The sequence below is a fragment of the Ctenocephalides felis genome, unplaced genomic scaffold, assembly GCF_003426905.1.
Source record: "Ctenocephalides felis isolate EL2017-DRISC unplaced genomic scaffold, ASM342690v1 CF-g0.4_SCAFFOLD_01492, whole genome shotgun sequence".
Taxonomy (NCBI): domain Eukaryota; kingdom Metazoa; phylum Arthropoda; class Insecta; order Siphonaptera; family Pulicidae; genus Ctenocephalides; species Ctenocephalides felis.
This window is the reverse complement of record NW_020537646.1, coordinates 39,461,972-39,477,004: the sequence shown is the minus strand read 5'-3', so window position 1 is coordinate 39,477,004 and position 15,033 is coordinate 39,461,972. Positions and strand designations below refer to the sequence as shown.

The following is a 15,033-nucleotide window of genomic DNA, read 5'->3' as shown; positions in this document are numbered from 1 at the left end:
GAGAACAATTAAAAATAGGGATTTAGTATCTAGAAGTTGTAACTTTTATTTTTGCTGGAAATGTTTCGCATCTGATAAATTTTGAACGTTGAAGACATTCGTGATTAGGGTTATGGAAATGGAACAAATATGAGAAATGGAAGCAAAAGTTACTTTGGAACGATTATTAACTATGCAGAAATACATATCAAATATAATTAGTTTTTTTCCAATATAGGTCAAGAAATGTGTAAATTCTTTGCATTTTTACTGATTTTTGGACAATACTTCAAAAATACGTTAAAAATTTAACTTTAAAACAACAATCTGATACTTTGAATGTGCCGAGAAAGCAAGGACGAATACAATTCGGCTCTTACGATATAAATAAGGAGAAGTTTACGACGTAATTTTGAATATTGTAAATAATAAAAAATTAAATTAAATTGAAATTTAAAAATCTAGCATGAAATACGAGTGTTACGAAAATGAAAAGCTAGTTTTTTTTAGCTCTCTTGACATGATTTGCTCAATAGACTAAATTGCATAATAAATAAGTAAAATGTTTCAAAACCCAAATATTAATGTTGTACATACGTTAAAAATAATTGAAAATGTAAAAGTAATTGATTATAATCAACCCGCGAATCGCCTCGATTTTCTAAATAAATTTAAAATCAATATATCTTATACGCTTTTAGATTAGATCTATTTGTTTGTGTACTATATCCACAATAATCAAAAATAAATTTTAAAAAAATGTGTAAATATTCATATAGTCTTAACGATAAACTGTTAAAACATTTAAAATCAATAGGGGGCGCTAGAAAAAAAGTTGCATGCGGGCGCTAAGGACCCCAGGACCGGCCCTGCATACAATTAAAGACCCGTAATATAAAATTTTTCTATTTCATCCGAGAATCGGCCCCACTTTTATCTATCTTGCATCTATCCTTGAACAGAACCGTTTAGTTCGCGATTCCGCCCGCAGATGGCCGCAGCAATAGACCGGCCGCGGCACATGCGCGTGTCCCCACACGTCACTCGCCTGTCGCTCGTACCGTTTGTCGCTCTGCCGTCTTGTGTCGAGTCGATTCGTTTCGTAATGGCGGACGTGCAAGTGTCAACCTCAACATTATTATTGTGATTTTTGTGTGAAAACATACATGAAAACATCTTTTAAAACTCGTAAAAAACAATGAATCAGCCGGGTATCCTACCGAGTTACCAGCGCTCGGTGACCGGCGTGCCCGTCCTCAATTTCGCTCGACGTTCGTTTCGTCAACGCGAAAAATGTTTGATAGGACTTGTTTTTTTAACATTTTGTGTCGTGTGTTTCGGTGGTTTTTTCTTCCTTCCAGAATTTGGTGGCGTCCATAATGTTTATAAGTATTACCAGCAAATTCAGCAACCTATTCCAGACCTATTAATACCGGCTCCGCCTCTGAGTCACGACACTCATAAAGATTATAGGGTTCAGGACGATCGTGCTAAACTTTTAGAAAAAATTAATCAGGATAGCGAATTGAGGGTTCTAGAGAGGCCCGAGTTACCTGAGAAGGAAAAACAGGAGCCTCCATTGAGGGCACCCGAACTGCCTGGTGTTAGTGAGCCTGTCCTTGCGCCCCCGAATAAATTACCATCAGCTCCTACGATAACCAACGGAGAGGATTCGGATCCTGAAACCAGAGCCCGCAGGATAAAGTCAAAGAGGTAAGTGAAGTCTTAACACTTTGGGGACGCCTGTCCACCTCAGTGGACAAGCATACTCTGTAAGGCACAGGCTATTGTATAAACAATGACTCAGTTTGCATCGAAAAGTTGAATAAATTACATATAGCAGTGATAAACAGTATTGTATTTTGAAAATAATTTTAAATTATTTTAGTAGTATTTTTAGCCTTTTTCTTTGCTATATAGTCCTTTTTTTTAATATTTAAAACGACCGAGCGCTTTTAAATATGGCAAAACGACTAGTAAATTTTGTGAATTAAGCAGTAGTGAAGATGAGTTTCAAATAGACATTCATACAGACAAATTTTACGAAATTACTATTCGCACCGAAGATAGTGATGAATGTGATGATGATATTATCCGACTAACAAAAAAAAGAAGTTTGACAAATTAAATGAAGAGCGGAAAGACATTAGCGAATGTGCCGATTCTCCTTCAATAATCGAGTTTGGCATACATCAACAAACACTCCTACTACAAATACCAAGCAATATAAGACATTCAATAGATTATTTTACTTTATATTTTATAAATGAATTATTAGACAATATAATAGAAAAAATAAACCATTATTACAGCAAAAAAATGACCAAATATACTGACTAATCAGTGGCATATTCTAAATTCTAAAAGAAAAAGGGATTGTATTGTCTGTACTGACAGAAAAGCACCAGGAGTAAGGCGGCGAACAACATTTTATTGTAAAACATGTCAAAATAAACCAGCAATGTATTTTGGAAATTGTTTTGAACGTCACCATACTTTATAAAATGATCAAAAATAAATTAATATTAAAAATGTATGTCCTTCAATGACCACAATTTTTTATCAAACAAATTGCATAACATACACAATGAAGTCAAGTTTACAGCCGGTAAAGTAGATTGTTTTGAAATTGGTGCCGTCCCGAAAGTGTTAATTCGGCAACCTACTAAACAATTGTCTACCTAAAAATCTGTTCTATATATTGTTTCGCTCTTTCTGTTTTATTGTGATAAAATTCTTCCCAGGCCAATCCCTCTTTGATTAATTGAAGAAAGGTAACATAATAGATTCATTATTTATCAACATTATTCAGTGCATTGATATAAAAATGCTAGACGTTTTTTGGGTTGAAGTTGCAGAGCGTACTTTACAACTATTCATGGTTATTAGTCTGAAAATAATTTTATAGTTTTTAGAAGGAATTTTCTTGTTAACTTTCCGTAGGGCAAGTTATAGTAATCGCAAACAAATCGAAAATGAAAATTTTTATATATTTTTACGTTTCAAAGGTTTCTGAACATTTTGGCATACCTTAGAAAAAATGGATGTGTTTGTGTGTGTATGTGTGTGCGTGTGTATGTGTGTGCGTGTGTATGTGTGTTCGGATACGCATTTTCGTCGACGATTTTGGGAACACGGATGAAGGGATTTAAATAATTCAAAAAACATTCGATTCGTATTGATAAGGAGACGTGCTGATTAGTTTTTGGCGAAGGCAGGTCTATTTCGGAGATCTAATGAAAAAAGTAAAAAAAAGCCATTTGGCGATCAAAAATGATCATTAGACATATGCACATCAAGATTTTAACAATAAATATACATTTTGTTTACATTCCTATGGGTTCCGTACCAATGTTTATCCGTCAGACAGCGACGCGGCGCTTACGCGCTTTATATTTTGTCTCTATGCAGTTAAAGCAGTACGATTGCTTTGAAAAAAAGTTCAGATCTTCTAAAATATGTCAAAATAAAGAAAACATATTTTTTTTCAAAAAAAAATTAAAAAAAAATTTTTTTAAAAAAAATTTTTTTCAAAAAAAAGTAATTTTTTGTCCAATTTATAGTTTCTCAAAAATCTAATTTTTTTGAAGTAAAATTTTTTCAAAAATGTTAATCGTTTTTAAAAAAATAATAATTTTTGGTACGGGAAGTTCCAGCAATTTGCCTTAAGGCACGATGCCTTAATTGCCTTAAGACAGAATTCCACTTACAGCTAGTTTCCTTATTAAGCGTGAGCAGTTTACACAAAGGTTACGTAAAGCAGATTTTTACTACAAAACAATTTTCGACTACTTCTTTTACCTTGTGAAAAACGTTTACCTGCGTCAATTTATGAATAAAAGGTTGCCCATTCATTCAATCCGTGTATATTGAAACATCGCATTCCTGAGGCATTCTTTTACTTTGCTGTGCCTGACTGATGCTATTTTTTGCAGCACTGTGAGTGCACATAAAAAAATAATAGCTTTATTTTGCGGTGAAACCAGAATTAGTAATGGCTTTATTTTTTGCTTTTGACGAAGCATTTGATGTATGAAAATTCCTCCTCGTCACGGCTAATATGTTGTACTAGAAAATTTTATTGAGAATAAAGATTCCAAATTAGAAACTTTAAAGATTAACAGAAGTTCCTTGAATAAATTGTCCAAAATCGTCATGTACTTTTGCTGACCAATTTCATGTGCATGTCCAAATTTTTTGTTTGTTTTCCAAAATTTTATCTTTATTGCTATTTTACAATTTAAAAATTTACCAAAGGCGGATTCAAAATTAGAAAATTTAAAGAAAAGAATGTACTTTGAGTGAATTGTCCAAAATCGTCAAGATCTTTTACTGATAATTCTCAAGTTCATGTATGAATTCTTCGGAAACTAAATTTCCATTCTTTGACTTTCAAGATTAAATGCACGATTTAGCATGAATAAATTTAACATAGATATATCACAAACCTCGCAAACAATTAATTTAATCATCAAAAATATAAATGTTTTGGAAATTTCATATAAATTAGACACTTTTCAGCAAATTCGTTATTTTTATTTGTTATTACAAATTGAATTGTTTGTTTACTTTATTGAAATTAAATTTTACTAACCAAATCAAATATTGATACATTTTGATAATTTTTTAATTGGGTTCGCCCGCTGGTTAGTGGTTCGAGCAATGGGATTTGAATCACAATCCCAGGTTTGAGACCACCTTGAGCAGTCTGATGTCAAGCAGTAGTGACATCGATTTTCACTTGAAGAAATAAAAAAAATCATCACTATTACAGAAATTGTAATAATACAAAAATGTAACTAGTGGTGTTTGGCATCGTGCCTTAAACCAAATTGCTGGAACTTTCCGTAACGAAATGTTCGAGGAATATTAAATGTTTTCAAATAGATTATCATAAATAAATGCTGTAACATCGTCTAATATTTATAAGAATTATATAAACAGAATTATTTATTTAAAGTATATAAGTGAGTTTTAGAACTAGTTAAACTAGCAAGCATTAAAATTAAAATTTGAATTATTTTCAATATACAAAAAGAATTTTTTTTGATAAAAAAATTCCAAAAGCAATTGTTTCGTCAACACTAGCAGAAAGTTCTTTGAATCATTTGAATTGGACGCTTAGTTCTTTCAAAAACTGCAATTTTTTGCACAATTAGGTCTGTATCTTTGAAATGGCTGGACCTGCCTTTGCCAAAACCTAATCACCTCTTCTCCCAATCATTACAAATTGAATGTTTTTTAGATCATTCAAATCGGATACTCCGTTCTCTCAAAAACTCGATTTCTATTTTCTGCACTCTTTGCTCCGTATCTCGGAAACGGCTGGACCTGCCTTTGCCAAAAACTAATGAGCACATCTCCCTATCAATAGGAATCGAATGTTTTTTGAACCATTCAAATCTGTTGATCCGTGCGCCCGAAAACGTGAATGAAAAAATGCGGATATACAAAACACACACTTCCATTTTTTCTGAAGTACGCCAAAATGTTCAGAAAACTTGAAAATGTGAAGATATGCAAAAATTTTCATTTTCGGCCTATTACTATAATAACCCTAGGGGAAGTTAATTAATGTTTACTTACAATTAGTGGCAACTGAAATGGATGTTTCTGCAGCAGAGCTTTTTAAAAAATTTCTTACTTTATATAAAATCTCTATTTTTTCAAGTGATATATTAAATATATTTTATTTTGCAATATTGAATTCAATGCAATATATTTATATAATTGTTACATTTTAAATTAATTTTAATGCGTTAATCGCCATGTCAGTTATTTGTGTCTGACGCTAAAAAGTTCTACACAAGCCTTATTAGACTTATAATAAATTGAGAATAAATGTTTTAATATAGGACTTTATATATGCCAGTCATATATGTGTTACATGAAAAATATATTTTTGCAGGAATCTTGAAAAAAAAATCTTCGAAATTGTATTATTTTACTAAAAGTAATGTTGTTGGTATAAGAAAATTCAAACTCATATATCAATTTACGTGTGATCAGTACATCTCATACTTTAACCAACATAGGTGTGCCTTTTGTTTTTGTCATGGAATGTTTACGTGACTTAAATTCAGAGAATGCTATTTTTCAAAGGTATTCTTTAAAAATTGAAACAGTAAGGAGCCACTATTAAGCGTAATTGTTTTAAATTTTTTTGCGTAACGTTACTCTGGAGAAAAAAGCAGTACTTTCAAATTAAACTCCATTGAACATATTTAATAAATAAATAATTTAATCTATTTTATTAATATTTTTCCAACAATTGGTTTAATTAAATAATATTAATTTAGTAGATAAGTATTCATTATGCTTCTCCGGTGTTTAATTTTATTAATAAGATTATTATTTATAATGATAACTCAAATACTTTACCTTACATATTTTATGTATGAGCAGTTTCTTTATTGAAATCGTCATTTTACAATAATAAGTTTTGAATCGCTTGCAAATTTGTTATTCCACAAGTAGTGATTGACCTACTTGAAAACATACTTCATTTTATCGCTAACAACGGACAAATTTAATATCTTATCTTATTGCTTTAAAATGTTATGTAATTATCTCTACAGATTTATTGGAGGCAGGGTAAGCAAACTTTTTGTATGGTCTATTTTAAATATTTAATGTTTTTTTAATGTACTGCCATTCAATCTACAAATTGAAAAAAATAATACATAAGAAATAGTGAAGTTAGAAGTAAATTGCATACTACTCTACGTTTTTTAAGAAGTTTAAATAGTGAAGTTTTTGAGTATTATTAGATAATTCTTTTTTTTACTTAATGTCTATTGGACAGGTGTAAATTATATCCACAATAATAAAAAAAAAGGAGTGCGTGTAAGGTTCACACGCGATTGAAGTAAAACTTATTTGCTACTGTACAAGATGGCATTTAAGTAAAAATAAATACATCATATAACAATTTGGAATAATGTTTATTAGTAATATGGTAACACTCGTGATGCACACATTTATTAGTGTCAAACATTATACACATTTATATAATGATAAATTATAAATTATATATTTATAATTGCATTAAAAATATGTATAATATTTAAAAACAATAATGTAATTAGTCATACTTCGAATATGACTTGATCGGTTTGTCATTGTAATTAGCATTTAGAAATGAACCTTCATTAGAGAAATGAAGTAATTGCTGATTAATAAATTCTATAATATTCATTCATACAGTGGATTATGTTAAACAACGCCGAAACAAATATTGTTTTTGCAACTTCACTTATCATGTAATTGTATTTCAAGAACTTCATGTAATTAAAATTAACATGCATTTATTCACTGCTTGTACTTTTTCTACTTTTTCGCTGGCGATATAATCTCATTCTTTGAACAACTTTCTAATATCTATCTTGCCTAAAAATATTTTCCATTTTCAAAGATTTATAGAAACTACGAATAATATAGAAATAATTTCTAATCAATAAACTTACGTTTAGTACACGGCACAAATGTTTAATTTGTTTTATTATTTTCAAGGAACAGAGTAAAATATTCTTCTGATTCAGGCATTTTTCATTATATCAAGATTTGTACTACGATGTAACTTTAAAATGTTTATTTATCTATGCTGATTTCCTTATTGATATCGGAACGTATACAACGTTGACGCCGGTACGCATACAACGACAGATCTCTATTCACATACACGACGATCAATCACAATCGACTCGTATAGAAAAGATATCATCGAGAGCGAATGACGAATCATTGGCACTCGACCTTGCCGTAACGCACTTCCGTTGCATTTGTACGGATTTACACCCTAGTCACGCCTAAAGAAGTTTTACTTAAAAAATAGATAACTCATTCATGTACCCTACTGTTGGGAATGAAATAGTAAAAATAATTACAAAAAGTATGTTTTTATCGTTTTCATTAGTTATATATTATGATCTTGCAGTATATACTGCAAATATTATTGAGTTAGGAGTTTCTCTTTATTTCCATTTTGAAAGTAACATAATAAATTATCATCTTTGAAGTTGTTTAAATAATAAATTATACTAATTAGTTATCAAATTCTGTAATTTCGCACTTTAAAATGGTATATGTACATACCAGGTTCTGTAATTGATGATGCATTTCACGGTGATTTTATGGCACTTTGAAATTATTAATTTAATTAGTAGTATAATGATGCAACTGAGATCTTAGATATCAAATTAAATTTAGTCATTTATTTTATATTTAACCTTTTCGACTCGGATGTCGCCGCTCCGGCGGAAAAATACATAGAAATTCCGGAATTCGCGAGAGTAAAGGGTTAATTCTATAAAGGTTTTGTTCTCCAATTTGTTAAAATACATTTACTTATATTTGTTTGAACTGTAATGAAAACTGTATATGTTCTATATAAGAGCTTGTTGCAATGAGAATCCTTATAATCCAATGGTTTCCAACCTTTCGCCCCGCAGCCTTCCGTTCAAAAAAAATCTTGCTCTCTCTTTCAATTTTGTTAACAATTCAAATTCATAAATATTCAAATGATATTATTAAATGATTTTATTAACATAAAAAATAATTAATTATTCATTAATTTTTTGTCATTTAAAATTTTTGGTTTATTTTTAATAATAATACTTTGGAAACAGCTATATGTCCCTCTTGCTTCACCACAGGCTTCCCTGAGGGAGCGCGCCCCACAGGTTGGAAACCACTACCTTAACCTATTGTTTATTGCTATGCAAGTCTGTTATTTTAACTTCCCGTAGGGTAAGTTATTGTAATGGGCCGAAAATCGGAATTGAAAATTTTTACATTTCTCGACGTTTTGAAGGTTTCTGAACATTTTGGCATACCTCAGAAAAAATGGATGTGTGTGTGTGTGTATGTGTGTGTGTGTGTATGTATGTATGTGTGGATACAAATTTCCAGTCACGTTTTAGGGCGCACGGATCAACCGATTCGAATGGTTCAAAAAACATTCGATTCCTATTGATAGGGAAAAGAGCTGATTAGTTTTTGGCAAAAGCAGGTCCAGTCGTTTCGGAGATACGGAGCAAAGAGTGCGGAAAATAGAAATCGAATTTTTGAGAGAACGAAGTATCCGATTTGAATGATCTAAAAAACATTCAATTAGTAATGATTGGGAGAAGTGTTTATTAGTTTTTGGCAAAGGCAGGCCCAGCCATTTCGAAGATACGGAGTTAAATATGTAAAAAAATGGCAGTTTTTGAGAGAACTAAGCGTCCGATTTGAATGATTCAAAAAACTTTCTGCTTGTCTTAACAAAATAATTGATTTTGGAAAAAAAAATTTTGTTCCATTTTTTTTTTTTTTTTTTTTTTTAGTTTTTTGTTGAAACAAATAATTTCAACTTTGCAATTCAGTTTATATAATTCTTATAAATATTAGACAATATTTATAATAATCTATTTGAAAACATTCAGTATTCCTCGAACATTTCGTTACGGTACGGGAAGTTCCAGCAATTTGCCTTAAGGCACGATGCCACCCACCCCACTAGTTAATTATCTATTTAACGAGATTTTTCTTAGATCATTTTATCAAATACAAATGAGCTCTATGCTGAGAGGCAATTTTCACTTATCATATTATAGAAATATAGTCTCACGTGAAAAACTGATATCACTACAGCTTGATATCAATCCCGGAACCAGTAGTTTTCTAGACCACGTTCTCACCACTAAGCAATGCTACTGCAAAATGTGTCACATTTCCTCTTTAATAGTTCATAAAATATTGATACCATCGTTAGTTATTACCTGGCTTATATATTATGCATAATATTTTTCAAATCTGAATAGTCCGACCAATTTACTGGAATTACAGTGAACTATTTCACTAATGTAATGGGTATTCTAGCATTCACCATTACCTACAATGCGTTTGTAATACAAATGAAAGTTTAATGAATTGATTTCAAATTGCAGTCCATTGAAATTACTACTTATCTAACGTTGAGCCCTATTAACCCAAATCATGTAGATTAGACTAGATTTGTTAAGGAAATCGATTATTGATTCAATTATATATCATATTAAATTTAAAACAGACACATACACACGCACATCCATTTTTTCTGAGGTATGCCAAAATATTCAGAAACCTTCAAAACGTCGAGAAATGTAAAAAATTTTATTTTCGATTTTCGTCTCATTACGATAACTACCCTACGGGAAGTTAATTAAGATTTTTTCTTATAAAACATAAAGAAATAAAATAACTTCAAATGAAAAAGGACAATTTTTCATATTGTTTGAAAGTGTCTCTTACAGAGAAAATGTAATGATTAATTACCATAAAAAATTGACAAATATAAAAAAGTATAAACGTAGGTAGTGTTTTCCTATACCGTGTCGAGCGAGGCATATTTTAAGTGTGTGAATTTAAAAGCAAATAATTTTGGAATGCATAAACATGGTTTTCTTAGTGCTAAAATATCGGCCAACACAAAAGTATTGGTCATTAAGAAGCCAATAAAAAATAATAAAATTATACGCATTGCAGTTACAATAGTAACATAAGATCATAAAAAATAATGTTAGTTATTTTCAACATGCAACAATACACCATTTTATTAAATTTCCGATAAAAATTGCATTCAAATCAAATACATATACAAAACATGTAAAGTTTCTCTCTTATCTTACGACTTGCTTAACTTAATATAAAAATGCAAATAAATAGAACACCATGCCAAACTATACCCTGATCGACCCATAGCTGTAATTGGAACTTTACTCATTGTTCTATGTACACCCTTTAAGTGTAATAAACTACATTACATAATGAAATACATATTTAAATTTATTTCATGAGAAACTTGTAAACACTGATAGATTAAGACAATAATTTTATCTAACGTTAAAGAGGAGTAAACTTATTTATGAAATACTATTTAAAAATTTACAACCTAGCTGTTCTAACATAGATTTTATAAAGCTAGTTGTAAATTTCGACAAAATTCGATTCACATCTTTTTAACAAAAAAAACCTCACGCTTAATATATTTCACTATACTGTTAATAATTTGATATTGAAAAATGTATCATTGATTGATATAATACGATATAAGTTTAGATATAATGCTTATAAAAGATTAACACAATGTACTTTGTAAACTAACTCGTACAAGAAATTATTGATTTGGCATCAATATTTGTAAAAATATATTTAATTAAACACAAAAAGTCTTAAAAATATTTCGGGCGCACGGATCGACCGATATTTGAATGGTTCAAAAAACGACTCCTATTGATAGGGAGATGTGCTGATTAGTTTTTGGCGAAGGCAGGTCCAGCCATTGCGGAGATACGGAGTAAAGAGTGCAGAAATTACAAATCGAGTTCTTGAGAGAACGGAGTACCCGATTTGAATGATCTAAAAAACATTCAATTTGTAATGATTGGGAGAAGAGGTGATTAGTTTTTAGCAAAGGCAGATCCAGCCATTGCGAAGATACAGAGCTAATTGTGCAAAAAATAGCAGTTTTTGAGAGAACTAAGTGTTCGATTTGAATTATTCAAAGAACTTTCTGCTTGTTTCAACAAAATAATTGCTTTTGGAAAAAAACTGTTTCAAAATTTTTTTTCAAAAAAAATTTTTTTTTAAAGAATTTTTTTTTTTGTATATCGAAAATTTTTCAGATTTCAATTTTAATTCTGTTCTAAAATAATTTAAACAAATAATTTCAACTTTGCAATTCAGTTTATATAATTCTTATAAATATTAGACATTGTTACAATATTAATAATAATCTATGTCAAAACATTTAACAATACTCGATCATTTCGTCACTATGCACCCCACTAGTTAAATTAATCACTTGGTTTAGACCTAATATAGAATAAACTGTACGTTATGACTACAATATAAATTAACCTTAATGCATTTTCAGAAATCATTCATTTCTGGACCTGCCTTTGCTAAAACCTAATCAGCACTTCACTACATGGTTTTTGGATCATTCAAATCGGATGCTCCATTCTCTCAAAAAGCGATTTCTATTTTCTGCACTCTTTGCTCGGTATCTCCGAAATGACTGAACCTGCCTTTGCCAAAAACTAATCTCCCCATCAAAAGGAATCAAATGTTTTCTGAACCATTCAAATGTTTTCTGAAGCCTTCAAAACGTGAAGAAATGCAAAATCTTTCAATTTCGATTTTGGGACGATTACAATAACTTACCGTACGGGAAGTTAAAAAATATACTTATTATATTTTTTTAATATTTCTTCAGTTTTTTAAACTCATTTGATAAAATTGCGCAAATCTGTGTTAACGATCACAATATTTTGTCTACAGATATGACACGTACGAACGATACGAAATCTGATCGACTGATGTAGGAAATACGTCGTTGAGTATTCATATGATCATTATTAATAGTTCAAATATTATCTTGTAAATTGTTATTTGCCCGTAATAATTGCCGATATGGAACTGTGTTTAGCGTTCCGCGAACGAATTCTGAATTATTTCAACATCTGCCGACGTTCATCATTTATATTTAATATGAACACATGGAAAATCTCATTGAAATTAAATTAGAATTTATTATCGAATTACATATTTGAAAAAATAATTCATTGCATAGTACGCATTGTATATTTTTGCCGTGTTTAAGTTAACAATGAATGATGTAAGATGTATTTTTGAATAGGTAAATATTTTGTCATAATCGAATTGCACGAAATAAATGTAAAAAAACACGGACAGTTTCGGATAACGACAGTAATTGATTAATGAGATAGACGTTTGGAAAATTGTTGATAATATATATTGTAATTTTTTTTCTGTTATAATCCTCGTTTCTTCAGATAAAAATTAAATTAAAAAAAAATATTTGTGTTCTTGTATTTTATCAAGATCCATGGGAGTAAATAACTTTGATTTGGATTGTATTGCTCTTTTTGTAATTCATTCAAGTCATTGTAAGTGACTTTTTGTCATCTTTCAAGCAACATCATCATCCCACTTTTCATAAAACTTCTGCTTTTTATAAGTAAAAACATAATCAGGTTTAATTTGACTCCACCATCATCATCCCACATTTCATAAAACTTCTGCTTTTTATTGGCAAAAATCAAATCAGGTTTTGATTTCACCATAATCAATGAGTTATAAAGATCCAAACCAAAAGTAATCCAAACCAAAAGGTATAAGATCAAGACTATATGGTGGATGTGACATTCCCACCAAGCTCTAATAATTTTTGCCAAAGAGGCCAAATTTATATGATTCCTATATTGAAATAAATCACCACTTCTATTTGTTCTTTCAGGCCGCTTTTCTTGAAGTGCATTGTTTAATTTCATTAGTTGTTCAATGAAGACATCAGAGTTGATTGTTTGTTTGGTTTGGTCGACCACTTTTTCATGTTTAAGTAAAAAAATCACCAGAACAAAATTTGGCAAGCCAATTTTGACACAGCAGTTTTTTAAGGCTTTGTCACCAAAAACAGCTCATAAATTTTTGTGAGCATAAGATACCTTTTTATCTTTGCAGAAATAAAAAAGCAAAATCTGGCATTTTTTTTATTAGATTTTTCATCTTTCAACTAATACCAAACGAAAACTACGCAATCGATTAAAAATCTTTTTTACTGATTGACAGCTGAATTATCTATCCAATAACAAAATGTATTTTACATCTGGTCTACGTCAGCAAAACTAAAAATTTAATTGAAACCATCTAAGATTATAAGCCGCATTTACTTAGTTGCCAACATAGTATTATATTAAATATAATTTCTAATATAGCAGAATAGACGTTCATCCTAACCAATTAGCATGTCGTGTATACCTGGAAGGCCAGCCGACCAGGCTTAAAAGTAAATACCTGGAGGCCTAATATAGTTTAATTAACTATAATACTTTCATTTTACTATATTAAATTGTTTTTTCCTTTTGTTTTTAGTTTTTCTAATAATATTTTAATTAACTCTAGTAGGTACGCCATGAGGGGGTGTTTACTAATTTGTAATCAACTATTTTATTATATACTTGTCAGCATTCTCTGCTTGATGTAATAATATATACAGATTGCAGAATAAAATTGAATATAAAAAAAGATATAATTTAATAGTGATAAAAAGCTGCCTACACAAATTCAAAATCCTCATCTGTTTTTTCTACATTTTGAATATACTGTTTAATTTTTATACCATTGCCATCGTCATTGATATTTAGATTGTTTGCCTTTTTATCGAAAATTATCTGTTCTGAGGAACCTATGGGTAAACCTGTGAGGAAGATTGGTCAAATTTGATTCATAAACATTTTTGTATCTTATCATAAATTATAATGCTAAAATTAATCCTATTTACGGTTAGATATTTTTCTGTTTCTCATTAAGTTTTTGTTCTTTTGCATTCTCAGCTCCCTCGTGGTCCAGTAGTTAAAGCTATGGTATACGAATCAGTATACCACCATCAGTGACATAGGATTTTACTTGAAAATATAGATTGCAATATGTTTCCAACTAAAACTACCCGAACAAATTGTTATAAATTTGTTATATAGAGATAGGCCAACCATTTGGGTTGCTATGTATAAAAAACCAAGTCGTTTATAAAGTCATCACCATAGCTTGTGGAGTTCTGATTGCTGCTAAAAAAATAATGTTATAAAGATACTGCCTCTAGGGTAAAATTTATTTTTATATAATAATAAAAAATATGATATGACGGCAAAATATGATAAAATTTACAGTTTAACTGTAAAAATAAAAACTACCTTCAATATATTAGTTTACTATCCTTTTCTACTATTGTATTGGATTTATTTTAATATCGTTTTTAGTTTTTCTAACAATAAGTGGTGTTAATATATTCATCTAATTTATGACGTGGGTAGTATGGGACTTATTAACTTCCCGTAGGGTAAGTTATAGTAATCGCAAAAAAATCGAAAATGAAAATTTTTATATATCTTTACGGTTCAAAAGTTTCTGAATATTTTAGCATACCATTAGAAAAAATGGATGTATGTGTGTGTGTGTGTGCGTATAAAAATTTTTGTCGACGATTTCGGGAACACGGATCAACCGATTTGA

The 15,033-nt window shown here is 30.0% G+C and overlaps 2 protein-coding genes across 2 annotated transcripts in view; both read left to right on the top strand.

Annotated features, from left to right (window-relative positions):
• Positions 1 to 1,177: 1,177 nt before the first annotated feature.
• LOC113371223 lies at positions 1,178 to 13,830 on the top strand. Its single transcript, XM_026611861.1, has 3 exons — positions 1,178 to 1,190; positions 1,341 to 1,692; positions 13,740 to 13,830. Exons 1-3 carry the CDS (start codon positions 1,178 to 1,180, stop codon positions 13,828 to 13,830), a joined length of 456 nt encoding a protein of 151 aa, XP_026467646.1.
• The window catches only part of LOC113370007 (mannosyl-oligosaccharide alpha-1,2-mannosidase IA-like), a 75,662-nt gene continuing 62,193 nt past the window's right edge, over positions 1,565 to 15,033 (top strand). Inside the window, exon 1 of the mRNA XM_026610645.1 lies at positions 1,565 to 1,692. The gene's annotated coding sequence lies outside the window, so the exon portion shown is untranslated. The remainder of the gene's footprint in view (positions 1,693 to 15,033) is intronic.